We start from the raw sequence: 16,019 nt of genomic DNA, 5'->3' as shown, positions 1-16,019 counted from the left end.
TGCTGCCTCTCAATTAGGAGAAGCTTTGTCAGCCTGCAGTATGTACTCCTTCTGTTGGGCTATGTGTCAGGTCTGAGGACTTGTTCACACCATGTCCAGACCAGAACAGTTGTTCCCAGACCAGAAAAGCATCCCAATGTATCCATATGGTATTTCTGGGCTCTGTTCATCACCAGCACGGTCCGTTACGGTCCACACAAAAAAATACTGCTCATCTCATTTTCTTTGGTCTGGACCGCACCTTAAAGCCCATTTTAAGCTAAACAAAAAAACACTCCGAAATGCGGCAAAATGCATCCTGATCTGGTCTGGAAAATGGTGTGAACCTGGCCTGAATTATTATTATACAGGATTTATATAGCGCCAACAGTTTGTGCAGCGCTTTACAATATAAGGAAGACATAATTACAATACAATTCAAGACATGATGGTAAGGAGGGCCCTGCCCGTGAGGACTTACAATCTAAGCATATCTAATAAGCAATCTTATTCCCTGTTCACACCTAAGCATTTTGTCGCTCAAAGGTGAGCACAACAAAACACTTAAGACTAGGAATCCCATTCATTTCTAAGGCCCCTGTTCGCACCAGAGCATTTTGTCGCAAGCAGAAAAACAGAAAAAGTACCTGAGCTACTTTTTGGCAGATTTCATCGCTTTTTGATTCCATAGACTTCAATGGGAAACAACGTACGACAAAACGCTCCAGTGGGAACAGGGGCCATAGAAATGATTGGGATTCCTTGTCTTGAGCTTTTTGTTGCACTTAGCTTTGACTGACAAAATGCCTAGGTATGAACGGAGCCTAAGGCTCCATTCACATATAGCGTTTGCATCCCCTGTGCGTTTTTCCGCACGGGAAGCAAATGCTATATGTGAAAACTGCATGGATTCCGCTCATTTGCGGCTATTAATACAGCCGCGAACGTGCGGAATCCACCGTATTGTTGCGCTTGCACTATTTTGGGGGCAGCACGGTTTCCTACCGCACACTGCTCGTGATCCTAGTCTATAGTCCCCTGCAATAGTCTAAACAATGCATTGTTTTTTGCTGTTTAGAGCAGCTCTGTGCATATTCGTACAGCCGCTCAGGTGTGAATGAAGCCTAAGAGCTTATGGAAGCAGGCTGACAATTGAGAGGCAGTGGCTTGCTGCTCGTGTCAATGGCATCAGTTTGACATTACTTTGAGTCGCCTCTGTTATCATTTACAATTCATTGACAGGTGCAGTTGACCACCTTCAGGGCTAGTTCACACCATCCTCACTGCGTTCCAGACCAATTGTGCCCGAAACACACTGGATCGCATTCCGGCCGGTTCACTTTGTTTTGGGGCGGGAGGGGGCATTGAACTCTGTGGCCACAATGCGATCAGCTACACGGCAACTAGTGCTTGCACATTGCGGCCGGAGGGTGCGGTTGCAGTGCCATTGAATTTAATGCACCGCCACGCCCCCTCCCGCCCCAAAGCAAAGTGAGCCGGCCGGAATGCGCTCCAGTGCGTTCCGGCCACAATTGGGTCGGAACGCACTGAGGCTGGTGTGAACTAGCCCACAGACCTGCATTTGAGTTTTGCATTGCTATAGACTTGTATGGAAAGGTAAAACATGCTTGAAATGAACAAATTACCCCTGACACAGGCCTGTAGCGTTGTCAGCCTGCAAAAGAAGCACAAAATATTTACTTAAAGTGACAAAGTCAAAAGATTTTTAAGCTATTTGAAATGCTGATGAAAATCACTGTCAATGGATGCTGCTCCTTTTGATGTTTGCATGTTTCCTGCAGAATCAGCTGGTCTCCTGATCACTGGCCCTGATATCCTGTTTTAGGCGTTTTCAGTTTCACACGTGTTTTTTTTATAGCCTTTTTGCATTTAAAAAAATGCGTTTCTCCCTGCATAAAGATATCTTTTGGGACCAAAACCCTGCGATATCCACCTGAAAAAAAAAGCTGCATTTTTCTATGCGTGATGCAACACTAAGGTGTGAACAGTCGCCATTGACTTGCATGGAAATGTGTGTTTTGCCCATTTTCGTGTAATTAGATCTGCGTGTAAAAACGCTTAGGTGTGAACCAGGCCTTAGGGTGGTTCCTTTCCCTTGCAGGATTCTATGGAGCCACTTCCACAAATTATTAAACTAAACATGAGATTTTCATTCATCACGGGAGTGAGCTTGGAGAAGTGACTACTTTACAACACACACAGGGACCATGGGGAACAAAAGTAGCCACTCTCCAGAAGGAAGGGCAGTGTCAGCACCAATTCAGAGATGATTTGAGGATCTACAGCTGAATGATGCACAAATAAGATACATTTTTGTTAATAGTTAAGGTGCTTAAAGGCATTTGTAAGATTTAACTCCTGAGTTTAGTGTCGGGTTAAGATAATTCATGAATCACACACAATACACATGCACACTTCCTCTATGTGGAAGAATTGTTTAATATGGTCTACCATTATCATTGTGAAGTTTGCTAAAGGAAATTCCCCAGCAATTAATCCCATTCACAATCAAACATTCCATTCCATCAGAAATACTTCACAAACCCATGTTTCAGAAGATTAACACAAATCGCTGTGTTATAAAGTGGAACTGTAACCTCCTATACAGCCAAAGAAGATGCCATCTTCACCTCTATTTGGATTGCAGCAGCCATGTCAGGATTTGAAAGTTCGGTTGAGTGTTGAAATAAGCACAATGACAACCATGATGGTAGGCATGCCTTAAAAGTAACTGTTTTGGAAGACCATTGAACTGGTGGGACAAGTTCCACCTTAGGATCTTAGGATGTTTCCACACAGATTTGTACATTCACGGACGCAGACAGTGTGGCAGCATTTCTCAGCCTGCCGTTACATTTTTAGAGGCTGACAGCCACATAAGCAAATGCCTCATTCACACTGCCAGGCCCTCTGCACCCATGTGAATGAGGCCCGACAGACAGCACATATCCTGACAGAGGTTCTAACCCAGGAGTGGGCAATTCTAGCCCCCCAGCTGTTTTGTAACTACAAGTCCCATTAGCCATTGGAAGACTGCCAGACTGCCTGCAGAAGACTGCATGGCTCCCAGAGGGATTTGTAGTTAAAGCACAGCTGGAGGGCCAGAGTTGTCCACCCCTGGTCTAACCCCTCACCACTTTATTTGTAGCTAAACATTTCCTTTAGTTTCACTTAAAACATTCATGCACATGGTGTGAATGAGCCCAGTGTGAACCCTGCAATAATAACTAACTGAAAACAATGTCCCTGTACTGCTTCTTCCTCACAGCGCTGGATTATAATAACGTGTGTCCGTGCGCCACCTAGTGGACAAAGGCTAGAATGGTCTTCTACATGTCAACTGGATGCTGCCTCTAGTGGTTGTCGTCGGTATGGTCATGTCACAGTCACTTCCTGCTTTAGAAGCGCAGGGTGGGACAGCGGAAGTATCTGACCTGAATCGGCTGCCCGGGACCCTCTCCTGCCCCGCACACAGTCATCATCATGCCGGTAAGTGTTCAGAGGGGAGCACTGATCGATGCCCGCTCGTCCTAGGTCAGTGGCGGCTGCCCTGCATAGATCATGGTGCTGCCGGAGACGTATGATGGAGTCAGGAAGTGCCGGGCCAGGCCCGGGGGAGGATAGAACCACTAAGCACACAGATAGGTGATCGGCAGAGGACTATAATATGTCGTGACACTCTGAACTCGCATTCATGTATCGCACTCCTGTAACTGTCAGTCTTGCAATGCCTCATGGGACTTGTAGTTCCACAACAGCTGGAAGGTCGGAGTTGCCCATCCCTGCCTTGACAAGCAGTCAGTCCCTATCCACACCTAAGCCTTGTGGTTCTTTTTTTGAAGTGTGACAATGCTCAACATGACGAATTGCATTATTGTCAGTGGTACCCATTCACTGTCCTGTCACTTCTAATGTGAAGCTTGAAAATGTACACAAACTTCTTTTGGGATAGAATTCCCCATAGGCCTTAATAGGAGCCCCTGAAAAGCTTTTTTGTGCAATTTTAACCATCTCCTCCTAGTAACTAGCTTTCCATTGGCTCACACAAAAACTCTCGAGACAGAAAATGCCTAAAAACCGTGCAAACAGCAAACACACAAAAAAAAGTAATGCTAAAATGTTCATGGAGGTGTCTCTACACAGAAGATGACTTGCTAGTTGTATAGAGAACAGTTCCCTCAGAGACCTGATAGAAAAGGGAAGATGGTGTGTCACACAGGAAGTGGTAGAACACTGTGTAAACCTTCTGCTTTCTGCTTACTCTTCATCTTCTCCAAATACACATGCCACAGATATGTGTGTGTATATGTATGGTATATACACACACACACACACACACATTTCAGGGAGGTGCCCTCTCCATTTGGGGGGGGGGCACCTCTCTGAAATGACAGCAGGCAGCAGACGAGGTAATGCTATTGCCCTGCTATCTGCTGTTTAGGCCACCGTCCGAATAAAAAATAATTTAGGCTGCTATTAGCCATTTCGATTTGCAATAGCTGCCTGCCCACCCATTGGGTTTTTTTTTTACTCTCGTGGCGGTTGGCGGACCTGCTGTCAAAATAAAACAAAAAACAGCGGGGCGACCCCAGAAAGGTTTACTCTGCTAGATAAAGCAGAATAAACCTTTCTGGGATAAAATGTTTCTCTCCTGGGCTTGAGAGAGCCGCTATCTTAGTGCGGGAGACTTCTGGGAGAATTGAGATGTCTGGGTATTTATGAAAACTAGAGCAGACAGAATCTGGAGAACCAATCAGCTTCTCTGTTCAGTTTGTTCAGTTAAGATTTGCAAATGAAAGAGAGAAGCTGATTGGTTGCCATGAGCAACTGCTCCAGATTCTGTCTGCTCCAGTTTTCTTAAATTTCCCCCAAATAATCCAGATCATTCCCACTTGGTCAGGGGTGGGCAACTCTGCGCCTCTAGCTGTCCTGTAACTACAAATCTCGTCATGCCTGTAATTGTCAGTCCTACAATGCCTCATGGGACTTGTAGTTCCACAACAGTTGGAGTGCCGGAGTGGCCCACCCCTGCACTAGACCAGGTGTCCAATATACACTAGTGTACATAGGTTTTCTAGCACACACCATAGTACTGGCATTTTGGCTTTGGGGGGTTGCGATCTGTATAGTTTGTTTTGGGCTGCAGCTGAACCCTGAAAGACACAGAAAGTCGAATAATCAGACTACATCAGGGGCCCAAATGTACTGGTATTGCCTAGGGCCCGTTCATACAATCAGGGGAATTTATTAAAACCGGAGCAGGCAGAATCTTGAGCAACTGTGCATAGGAACCAATCTACTTCTTTCATTCGTGAGAACTGGAGCCCATAAAACACATAGGGATACATTGGGATGCATTTTTACTGCAGGAGCGTACGGAGCCGGTCAGCACACAAAACGGACGTCGTGTGAACAGGCCCTCAAAGCTTACCTAAACAAAAAGAAGATAGCAGCTGATTGGTTACTATGCACAGCTGCTTCAGTTTTCATAAATTTCCCCCAATGTGCGATGACTGGCGTTTTTCTGCATCTGATCCGCACCAGCCACCATAAACAATGGTTTTCTATGTGCCCTGTTCACACTGCTACGCTGCCTTCAGAAATGGCGCATTTTTCAGCAACACCTGAAGTCGCCACTCATTTTTGCACTTCAATAGGAATGTGCATTGCCTTGTGTTGTAAAAGAGCAAGCCACTGCTGGCACACAATGGGCACTAGCCCACAAAAAAACATGGGGATCATTAGATCTCTGTACTAGACTATTAGCTCACAATTCCAACCCTAAGTACCCCCAACAGGACATTTGTTCCAGATTTCCTTTCTCCTCAGGTGGAGGAGAAAGGAAATCTGGAACAAATGTGGGGTAGGGACAGATCTGCTAATCAGGTAGCCCAGATTTCCGTTCTCCTCAGGTGGAGGAGAAAGGAAATCTGGAACAAATGTGGGGTAGGGACAGATCTGCTAATCAGGTAGCCCAGATTTCCTTTCTCCTCAGGTGGAGGAGAAAGGAAATCTGGAACAAATGTGGGGTAGGGACAGATCTGCTAATCAGGTAGCCCAGATTTCCTTTCTCCTCAGGTGGAGGAGAAAGGAAATCTGGAACAAATGTGGGGTAGGGACAGATCTGCTAATCAGGTAGCCCAGATTTCCTTTCTCCTCAGGTGGTTTATTTGATGCCACGGCCTCATACTTGGGAGAAACTTAAAAAAAGTAAACTGGCCAACGTACTTGGGTTTGGGTATAGGGAGAGTTCATTGTGAAATCTTATATACACAGGGTTTGACTTTGACAGCAATGCAATGAAGTGAGTCAATGCAGCACAAAGAATGTATTTACTATGTTTTTGGGGTACTCTCAGTGCTTAAAATGTTACAAAGCTCTGTAGCTCAAGCTGCAATTTACAAACAACTGAATGACTGATGGCATCCCTTATCAGCAGGGCCGCCCTATAATGAGGCAGGCGGCATCTCATTAAGGGGGTGGCAGATGTTCGGGGAGGGGAAAGCAGAGGGGCAGCCAAAGCCTCCCAGGTTGCTAAGAGCTATTAACAACCTATCACGCTCTGTCTGGCTTAGCTCACAGACATCATTGGGTGCCAGGAAGCTGAGCAGGACGCTTTGGCTGGCGTCCCGCTGAGCTCCTGGCAACCAGTGACATCAGTGAGCTGGGTGGGACCCAAGAGTGAGCCATTGACGGGCACGGCTCTCTTTCTGGTCCCACAGCCGCACATCCCACCGGATCCGACACCGCCCCACACACTTCAAGCCCCACCCCCGACAAGCTCCACAGCCCCCACACCCTTCCCTTCGCTCTTCAGTCTCAAGTGGGGTAGGGACAGATCTGCTAATCGGGTAGCTCAATCCCGTTTCTGTAGCTCAGTGCTGTTTCTTTAGCTACCCCATGGTGCTAGGGGAATCCTTTGTATTAAATGTTTAATTTTTTTTTTTTGCAAAGCTTGTGTGAATAAAGTAAAAAAAGATGTAAAACATCCATTTCAAAGCATATAGACTTTTAAACGAAACAACAAATATATATTTGCCAGTAAACTGGTCACCCATTCTCCTTTAGATCTACAAACAAGTATGTAAAGCCAGGGTCAGGGATAGGCAACCTTGGCACTCCAGCTGTGGTGGAACTATAAGTCCCATGAGGTATTGCAAGACGCTGATAGCCACAGGCATGACTTTGACTACAGCTGGAGTGCCAAGGTTGCCTTCCCCCTGGCCTAGGTGGTATAATAGATTGGTTTTCAGTAGGTCATCACATTGTATAGTTGTTGGCAAATCCTAATGAGATTGTACATCCAGATTGTAACTTGTGTGGCCAGCTTTGGGGGAATTGTTCTATGTAGACGCGTTTTTGTTCCTGAAAGCCTTGCGCTGGGAACTACTGAACCAGAAAAACGTGTGCACTAGTGGATGGGGTCGTCTTAAATGTTTCTATTATTTCTGTCTGTTACAGGCCTACCACTCCACATTAATGGAAGCTGACACCAAGCTAACAGGAAACATGGCATTGCTGCCAATAAAAAGCCAGTTTAAAGGACCTGCCCCTAGAGAAAGTAAGTCCTACAAAGCATTTCAAAGATCTCATTCACATTCCTCTTCCAGTACCAGATCAAGTCTCAGCTCGCTTTCTACGTACGTCTTTCCATAAGGTGGAATAGACGGAGGTTCCAATTCACACTCAGGTTTGCTGTTACAGTTGTGATTGTTATAATAGCTTTGTTTGGCTTTTATTGCTGAAAATAAGGAAAGACTGTTGTCACACAATGATTTTAGGTTAGAAACGGGTTTTGTTCCTACCTGGAGATCCGATTAATTATAATCCCCCTCCTTGTATTTGCGCAACTGCTTATGTGGTCCTGTATTTAATCATTCACAGACAGGACGAAATATGAATTCTGTTACCTACATAACACGTTTGGTCAAATATATCTCTAAATCCATCTAGCGACATAGAACGTTCTGTAAAATAAATTATATATAATATGAAATATAGGGATGCACCGATACTGGTTTTGCAGTATCGAGTACGAGTACCGATATTTATATTTCGGTACTTCCGGTAGCATAGAACCGGCTTCCCGGGCAATCAGGAAGCCAGGCAGCGTGTCATTTCCCACCGCCCAGCTTCTTGATTGCCCGGGAAGCCGACTCCATTCTGTTTGGCCGCGAAGCCGGCTTCCCAGCCAATCTGCGTCGAGGCCGGCCAAACAGATCTGGCAATATGGCGACACGACCCCCACCCTGCAGGCACCTCATTCCCCTGGCATAGATCCTTAGCAGCATTCATTACCGTACCAGTCCCTCGGCCAGCTGGGCAGACACCGCTCTCCGGGATCTGCCCACGTCTCCTGTGTGTACAGGGCCCACGTGATCGGCCCTCAGCCTGCTACTGCGCATGCGCAGACTGCCTAGCACTCTTATTCAGAAATCCTGTGCATGCGCAGTAGCAGGCTGAGGGCCGATCACGTGGGCGCTGTGCACACAGGAGACAGCGGATCTTGGAGAGCGCTGTCTGCCCAGCTGGCCAGGGGACTGGTACAGTATTGACTGCTGCTAAGGATCTATGTGAGGGGAATGATTTGTCTGCAGATTTGTTTGCTCCATGTTTCATCGCGGCACTGCCGGTCAGAGGAAATCTCCCTCTGACCGCAAGTTCCAGTATCGGGAAAGGTATCAGAGTATTCGGGCGAGTACGAGTACTCGTCCAAATACTCGGTATCGGCACCAATACTAGTATCGGTATCGGTGCATCCCTAATAAAATATATAACACATACACTTTTTTTTTTCTCTCTAATTGTGGTGGAGTAGGGCTAGATGACCTGATCACTTTTGTATTGCGTCCTATGTCCTTGCTGGGCAGATTCACCCTATTTGTCCTGGGGCCATTATCATACACATGGAAAGTGATGGGAAATCTTGAGCAGGAAGTGAGGGGAAATTTCACAAGAGGGGGACACCTGAACGGATAACTTCCCCTCACTTTGTAGAGATTTTCTCTCACTTTCTGTTGCGTTGTTAAGACAGGAAGCATAATCTTCCCAATGGAACTCAGACAGGACTTTCAACCTTTACCCATTCTACTCAAAACTGAAAACAATGTGCTTATACATACATCTTGTATGAGACTTATTTATTTATTTTTAATCAAAAATCATGTTCCGTTCATTTAATAATACTGCGTTTTTTGTTTTTAGCTAAGGATTTGGATATAATTGAAGAAGCTATTTATTATTTCAAGGCTAATGTTTTCTTCAAAAATTATGAAATTAAGGTAAGTTATTTGAGTTTTGACATGAAGTGCTCTGATTTATATTTCAGTTATTTGTGGAGTTTGGTGGGCCAAGTCATGCCCAGTTTATTTCACTTCTGGTTCTTTGTCCACCCACCTTTTGGAGTCTTAAGGTGCTCATGCACTGTGCAAATTTAGGCTGGTTCTTGAGGAAGCGACCGAAATTCGCACAGTGTTTGCCGCTGTCGGCACCTTTTCGGCTGGCATCCCTCGATCAGCTGATTGAAGGAGCCGGCCAGAGCCAGTGGCCACGTTAAGAATGCAATGCAAGCAGCGAGGATTCCTTAATAGACACGCTTGTAGTGTTGATGGAGGAATCCACTCCATATTTTTTTGGTTCAGCCCGCTGGTTATACGAGAAAAATAGAGCAGCGTGTGGCCAGCCTTATTCCTTCTGTCACAAAATGGGTGCTGTCTTGAGTTTTCACTAATCGCCTTGTGTTCTTGGGGACAGTGGAAGACTCTAGTAATTGTATGGCTGGAGTTAAAGGGAGTTGATTCAGCTCTTCACTGCCTATCATAAACAGAATTTTCAGTTTTGGAAGGACCGACCCTTTAATAGAAATATTGGGACACATGGGAGTTTATTTATAAAATGTTCACAGAGCTGTTCGCTGTGTGAATGTCTTAGTTAAAATTGGCAATGCAATATGGCCACTAGAGCCGATGTTCTCAACTGGTGGGTCGCAATCTGTGTTCAGTGGGTCGCCACGTGACTTCCTCTGCGCTAGGTGAGAGGCTCCTCGGCCTCCCCCTAGCGCATGAGTTTCAGTGCTGGCATTCAAAATGTGCTGCCAGGCGCCGAGTGTCAGCTTGAGGTGGGGTGGGCAGGGGGTATGGCTGTGAGGGAGCCTCATCCATACTTGCATTGCTTAGAGCTCCTTCACGTGTAGAGGTACCTGCACCTCACATTCTGGCTCCCGTCACCTCTACAGGGCACGCAAGGGAGCTGTATAAGCAATGCACATATAGATGGAGTTCCAGCACTGTATCCCACACTGGACCCCAGGCTGAGGATCCACTCCAGTTCTCTTAAAGTAGGGAGACTGGGTGGATCTTAAGAAAAAAATTAAACATTTTTCTTGGAGTGTGTATGTGAGTGATGTGTATGTCAGTGTTTTTGAGGGCCCGTTGACACACTAGTCCAGTGTGTTAATCGCGCAGTCCCATGCGATTAATGCACTGCACCACGCAATCGCACCCCCCCCCCACAGTTTGAACGCCCTCACTGTAACGTGTGGTACGGCAATGGTGTGCATTCCAGCGCGGTGCGACTTGGATTGTGACTTAATGACCAAGGACTAATGTGGGTACTGAGGTTACACAGGTTGAGAACCACTGCATTAGACGGATCCGAGGCGCATTAGAATTTCCACTATATGGAGCCAAAAGGAGCATAATAGGAATTAGGATATTGGGGTGGCTGTGTAGGGGCCAACCAATTAACACTTGCTAGCATGCAACACACCGAACGTGCATTACAGTGCGACAGTTGCATTGCCATTCATTTGAGTGGCACCCCAAATGCGCCACCGGTCCAAGGTTGGAAGCTGCAGCAGACGGAGGAAGACCCCTGACATCATTGGTTGTAGTCCTAGCAAACCAAGGACCAAAGAGAAACACAATCCGAAATTAGACTGATCGCAGACCTGCACTGGGCTATGGCTTGCAGTGAATGCACCAGCCTTGGAGGCCAGTGCATCCACTGCCATTCAGTCATAACGGTGCGCAGCTTAGTGAGCCAGACAGCCACACACCAAGGGTTGGATACGGCCTGCGGGGTGTAAAATGTCCAGGTCTGCACTAGATAGAGCCAAGGAGCATAATAGGAATTTCCACTGTATGGAGCCGAGGCACATAGGAATTTCCTTGTCTCCATCTGGTAGCCATAATGTGTTGCAAATCTAAAACTAGGACATTCACAGAGTGAACAGCTCTCCAGACAGTTTTTAATTGCACCCCATTCTACTCCTGAAGTAATTAGCAGGCACACTGTTTTCTCCTCTTTGCCCCGCATGGATGTCATCATCAGGAAATATGGGAGGGGTTTTTGAGAGTCAGGCTTCCCAGTGCATTATGATTGGCGGATGTATGGAATGGACAACTGCCCGCAGGGTAGTGCTGACACCGTGGCCAACACACACCTGTCTACTCCGATCTAGCACTGTGCATGACATATTCAGTGTTCTCACAACATATTTTCTGTGTGTAGCTGATCACTGATATGCCTTATAACCCCATGTTACCACTTTGATTCTTTTGCAGAATGAAGCCGACCGAACATTAATATATATCACTCTGTACATTTCCGAATGCTTAAAAAAGTTACAAAAGGTGAGGGGTATCAACAAACACTGGTGCAGTACTTCTTCACTAGACGTTGTCATTGCCTTTGCACATTGTCATGGTTAAGTGCTAACTAACATATTTCCTAAGACATTGCTTCGAAAGATAAATTCATATAATGAGGACAGGCAGCAGCTTACTATTTGTTTTTCTTTCTTTTGGAATCAGTGCACCTCTAGAGGCCAAGGAGAAAAGGAAATGTACACCTTGGGAATTACAAATTTCCCTATTCCAGGAGAACCAGGGTTCCCCCTCAATGCCATGTACATTAAGCCTTCCAACAAGCAGGAAGATGGTAAGATGGTGCTCATGGTGACATGTTTAGTATTATACCTCCTATAGAAGGTAATAAAGACTACACAGGAAGGTTATACAGGCTGCCCTGCCTGGATCCACAACCATTCCTTCTGAAAATGATGGTTGACTAGGTGTCAGTGTGATCTCTAATAGAGCGTGGACTCTTAACCCCTTAGTGACACAGCTTCAGACAAAAATTTTGTTCCTGGGGACCAGAGCAATTTTGCCATTTTTGCTGTGTGTTTGTTTAACCATAATTTCCAGCTTCCTCATTCATTGCCCGTTGCACATGTTATATACCATTGTTTAAAGGACAAAATGGGCTTTAATTTGAATTTGATGTAATGTATGCATATAGAAATTCTTATGTTTTTTTAATACAAAATGGAAAAAAAGGCAATTTGTTTACAGTTTTGGCAATAATATTGTGTACTTAATTAGTGTAGCTAACGGAAAGCAATTCAAAATAAATTATTTGTCCTGATTTATAGGGTATATCATATGTCTGGGATTTCAGTTTATTCTGGGAGTTATAGGTCACAAAATAGAGTGAAATACAATTTTAGTGTGGAACAATTTTAAAATGTGGTATGTTTGTCTCCTATTTTTAATAGCCTCCCAGCACTATATTTGCTTATCCATCATCATTATTATTTTTTTTTAAACTTTCATTTCTTTTTTTTTAATTCTTTTAAAAACGACATTTTTAAAAACATTTTATTTATTTTTTAACCTAGGGGGCACTAAGGGCTTATTGTTTATTAACAGGGTTTTTGATACTTAGTATCTCAGCTCGCGGTATACTGAGACACTGCAGCTGGGACGAATCCCGACATTACTGTCGAGATTCACCCAGCTGCGTGGGTGGCAGCTGGCTCTGCCTATCTAGAGGCAGAGCCAGCTGTGCCAGTCAGCTCCCTGCAGGGAGCCGTGAGTGACAGTCACAGCTCTCTGCAGGGACATGATCGAGAAGTTAGCGAGCGACGGTATGTGTTTGCTCACTTACCGATCTATTGAGCCGACTTGTGACAGTTTCTTTGTCACAGGTCGGCTCGCACCATGAAGCTGAGTGAAAATCACTCACCTCCATAGTTCTCCTTTTAATTGATCACTAAATCATTCAGCGTTTGGTTTACTACAAATCCAAACATGTGCAGAGGTGTATTGGAGAGTGCAGTATTTTTCTTGTACGTGTAATGCATAATGTGTTCTCTCTTCTTCCAGAGGTGATGCGGGCATATTTGCAGCAGCTAAGACAGGAGACAGGACTGAGGCTGTGTGATAAGGTGTTTGACCCCCAGACAGACAAGCCCAGTAAGGTAAACAAACTAGTCCTACCCGCTGCAGTAGATTGGCAGTTCTGTGCCAATGGAGGTGTTTATTAGGTCAACATGTGTTCCTTAACCCCTTCATGACTGAGCTGGTTTTCAGTTTCTGTTCATAAATGACTGACACACTTTTTACATTTTTGCTGTGTGATTCTTCTACAGCAGTAATATACTTTCTTACTAAATGTACCCACACATATTATATATTGTTTTTTAGAGGACAGATAGGCACACGTTTGATATAATTATATAGCCCTAACGCCTCGCTTAGTTTGAATAAAATATAAAAAAATAAGGAAAAAAAACTAGAAGAAAACACTTTTTTCACAAGTTTTGATCATTATTATTTTTTTTAGAATTTTTTAATAATAATTTATAGTATAAAAAAAATATATTTATATATAATTTTTATTTTCCTAATTTTGTTTTACACTTTTTTTTTTTTGTCAGTTTATATCACTATGACTGCTTGATAAATAAACTTTTTTAATTTTTGGCTATTATTAGGCTGCTCCAAACTTAGGAACAGCTAATAACCTTAGAGACTGATCCTGACAGCATGTCTTTGATGGTGCCTAGACGATCAGAAGTGATACATTTCAGGCACAGAGATACATTGTAATATCTCTGTGCCTGAAATGTATCATAAACATGGGCTATCAAGCTGTCAAAACAAATAGCAGAGAGGTGAGTCACTCTGGTACCTCTCTGCTATGTTCAGCTGTCAAATACGGGATTGCTATTTAGCGCTCCCGTATTTGTATGTAACGGCTTCATTCTTTCATTAATGAAAGGAAGCTTTTACAAAAGCATAACTATTTCATTAATGCCTCAATACTGAGACATTAATTAATGACTGGTAACCGATGAGAATCAGCGGTTACCAGCATTACAGAGCCTCAAATAACTCGTCACGTACAGTGTAAGTGGCCAGTCATATAGGCACTTTGTGACGGGACGTACAGTGTCCGTCTCCCATCACGAAGGGGCTAAGGAAGTATATTTTAGTAATGATTCTACATTAACACCTTTCCGACCAGCTCACACATATATGCTGTGGCACAAAGGTGGGCTATAATACCTGGATGCCGCATATATATGCTCCCACTGTGTCACTAACAGCTCCTGATCACTGTTTATGATCAGTAGCCTGATCATGGTCATGTGATCACAGCAATCGGGAGCCCTTCTTCTAATGTGCGAGTTATAATTGGTAGTTGACTACATGGCTCAGCATGTCTGGTCCTGAATATCTCTGGTGATTGACTACAAGGCTCAGTGTGTATGGTTCTGAATATCTCTGTCTGACTGGTAATTGACTACAAGGCTCAGCATGTCTGGTCCTGAATATCTCTGTCTGACTGGTAATTGACTACAAGGCTCAGCATGTCTGGTCCTGAATATCTCTGTCTGACTGGTAATTGACTACAAGGCTCAGCATGTCTGGTCCTGAATATCTCTGTCTGGCTGGTAATTGATTACAAGGCTCAGCATGTCTGGTCCTGAATATCTGAGTCTGTCTGGTAATTGACTAAAAGGCTCAGCGTGTCCTGTCCTTAATATCTCTGTCTGGCTGGTAATTGACTACAAGGCCCAGCATGTCTGGTCCTGAATATCTATCTGGAAATTCTTATAATTGTGTTGTTTTCTTTGTCTTAGTGGTGGATGTGCTTTGTGAAGAGGCAGTTCATGAACAAATCGCTGTCTGCCCCTGGGCAATAAAGATGTGGTATGCGAGGAACATAGCAGTGTAACTATGCTCAGACTGAACTAAATCGTTCCATTTTGAAATAACCTTTTATACTGTGTTGTAATATAAATGACCACAGCCAAACCATGAAAAATACGCTGTGTGGAGAATTATTGAATGTTAAGCTGGAGCTTAATAAAAGTGATACATTGTTTCTGGATTACATTTCGCTTGGTGGGTTTGTGCTTTGCCTGTAACTCCAGTGGTTGGAGAAATTATCGGTACACATCCTCTCTTGTATGCTAATAAATCACATGTCATTGTAGCCTGACAGTGTTTGGTCTCTTGAGAAATAGTAGAAATCCAAAATCAATGAGATGTCCATCTGATAGTCGGAACATAAAGGCCTCTGTGTAAATACTAAGAGGGAAAAAAGTAAGAACAACCAAGAATCATCCTCCATTGCTCCATCCATGTCAGTGAAGTTGACACTTTAAGAAGCACTCCTGGAGATCTAAAAATTGACCCTTGCATTAGGGCTACCCCTCCTGGACCCGTGACATAATCACATGAGGATGCTGAGAGACATTTCACTACCGGGGGGGTGTATTTGCATGAGCATATTTTCTTTATTTTAGCCCCTAGACCAATAGGAGCACCTAACCTTTGCAGTGCGGGGGTAGCCCCATTGCACGGGTTAATCTTTTGATTTCTTGGAGCGCCTATTTAAAGAGAAATTTTACCTTTTAGAAAAAATAATAAATGCACACTGCTTAGAAGAAAGAATGCGCATTCAATATTTTCTACAATGGAGCCAGTAAAGCATTGCAACTGCGATCAATGGATTGTGGGTACAGTGCTCTGGCTCCTGCAGACTCTTCCCCCCATCCATTATGGTACATCAGTAAGGACATTGTCACCTGGACGGGAGGAAGAATGAATGGACTACAAAGGTGGTGATGGTATTTTTATTAGTTTTGGGTAGCGTGGGTCTTAATTGCTGTCTTGACCCCCCCCCCCCCCCCCCTCCTCTATTGTGTGGTGGTGATGCTTTGTTTT

The 16,019-nt window shown here is 44.4% G+C and overlaps 1 protein-coding gene across 1 annotated transcript; it reads left to right on the top strand.

Annotated features, from left to right (window-relative positions):
• The first annotated feature begins 3,359 nt into the window (after nucleotides 1-3,359).
• Nucleotides 3,360-15,285, top strand: ARPC3 (actin related protein 2/3 complex subunit 3). Its single transcript, XM_018558307.1, has 7 exons — nucleotides 3,360-3,489; nucleotides 7,462-7,561; nucleotides 9,205-9,281; nucleotides 11,565-11,633; nucleotides 11,814-11,940; nucleotides 13,167-13,261; nucleotides 14,930-15,285. The coding sequence occupies exons 1-7, from the start codon at nucleotides 3,484-3,486 to the stop codon at nucleotides 14,990-14,992; spliced, it is 537 nt and encodes a 178-aa protein (XP_018413809.1). The 5' UTR covers nucleotides 3,360-3,483; the 3' UTR covers nucleotides 14,993-15,285.
• The last annotated feature ends 734 nt before the right edge of the window (nucleotides 15,286-16,019 follow it).

The sequence above is a fragment of the Nanorana parkeri genome, unplaced genomic scaffold, assembly GCF_000935625.1.
Source record: "Nanorana parkeri isolate BGI_ZX_2015 unplaced genomic scaffold, ASM93562v1 scaffold331, whole genome shotgun sequence".
In the NCBI taxonomy this organism is placed as follows: Eukaryota; Metazoa; Chordata; class Amphibia; order Anura; family Dicroglossidae; genus Nanorana; species Nanorana parkeri.
The sequence above is the reverse complement of the archived record's forward strand: the minus strand, read 5'-3'. Positions and strand labels throughout refer to the sequence as shown.

Coding starts and splice junctions, on each gene's coding strand:
- ARPC3 (XM_018558307.1), top strand. Junction 7,562..9,204: donor AGGACCTGCCCCTAGAGAAA/GTAAGTCCTACA, acceptor TTTTGTTTTTAG/CTAAGGATTTGGATATAATT. Junction 9,282..11,564: donor TCAAAAATTATGAAATTAAG/GTAAGTTATTTG, acceptor ATTCTTTTGCAG/AATGAAGCCGACCGAACATT.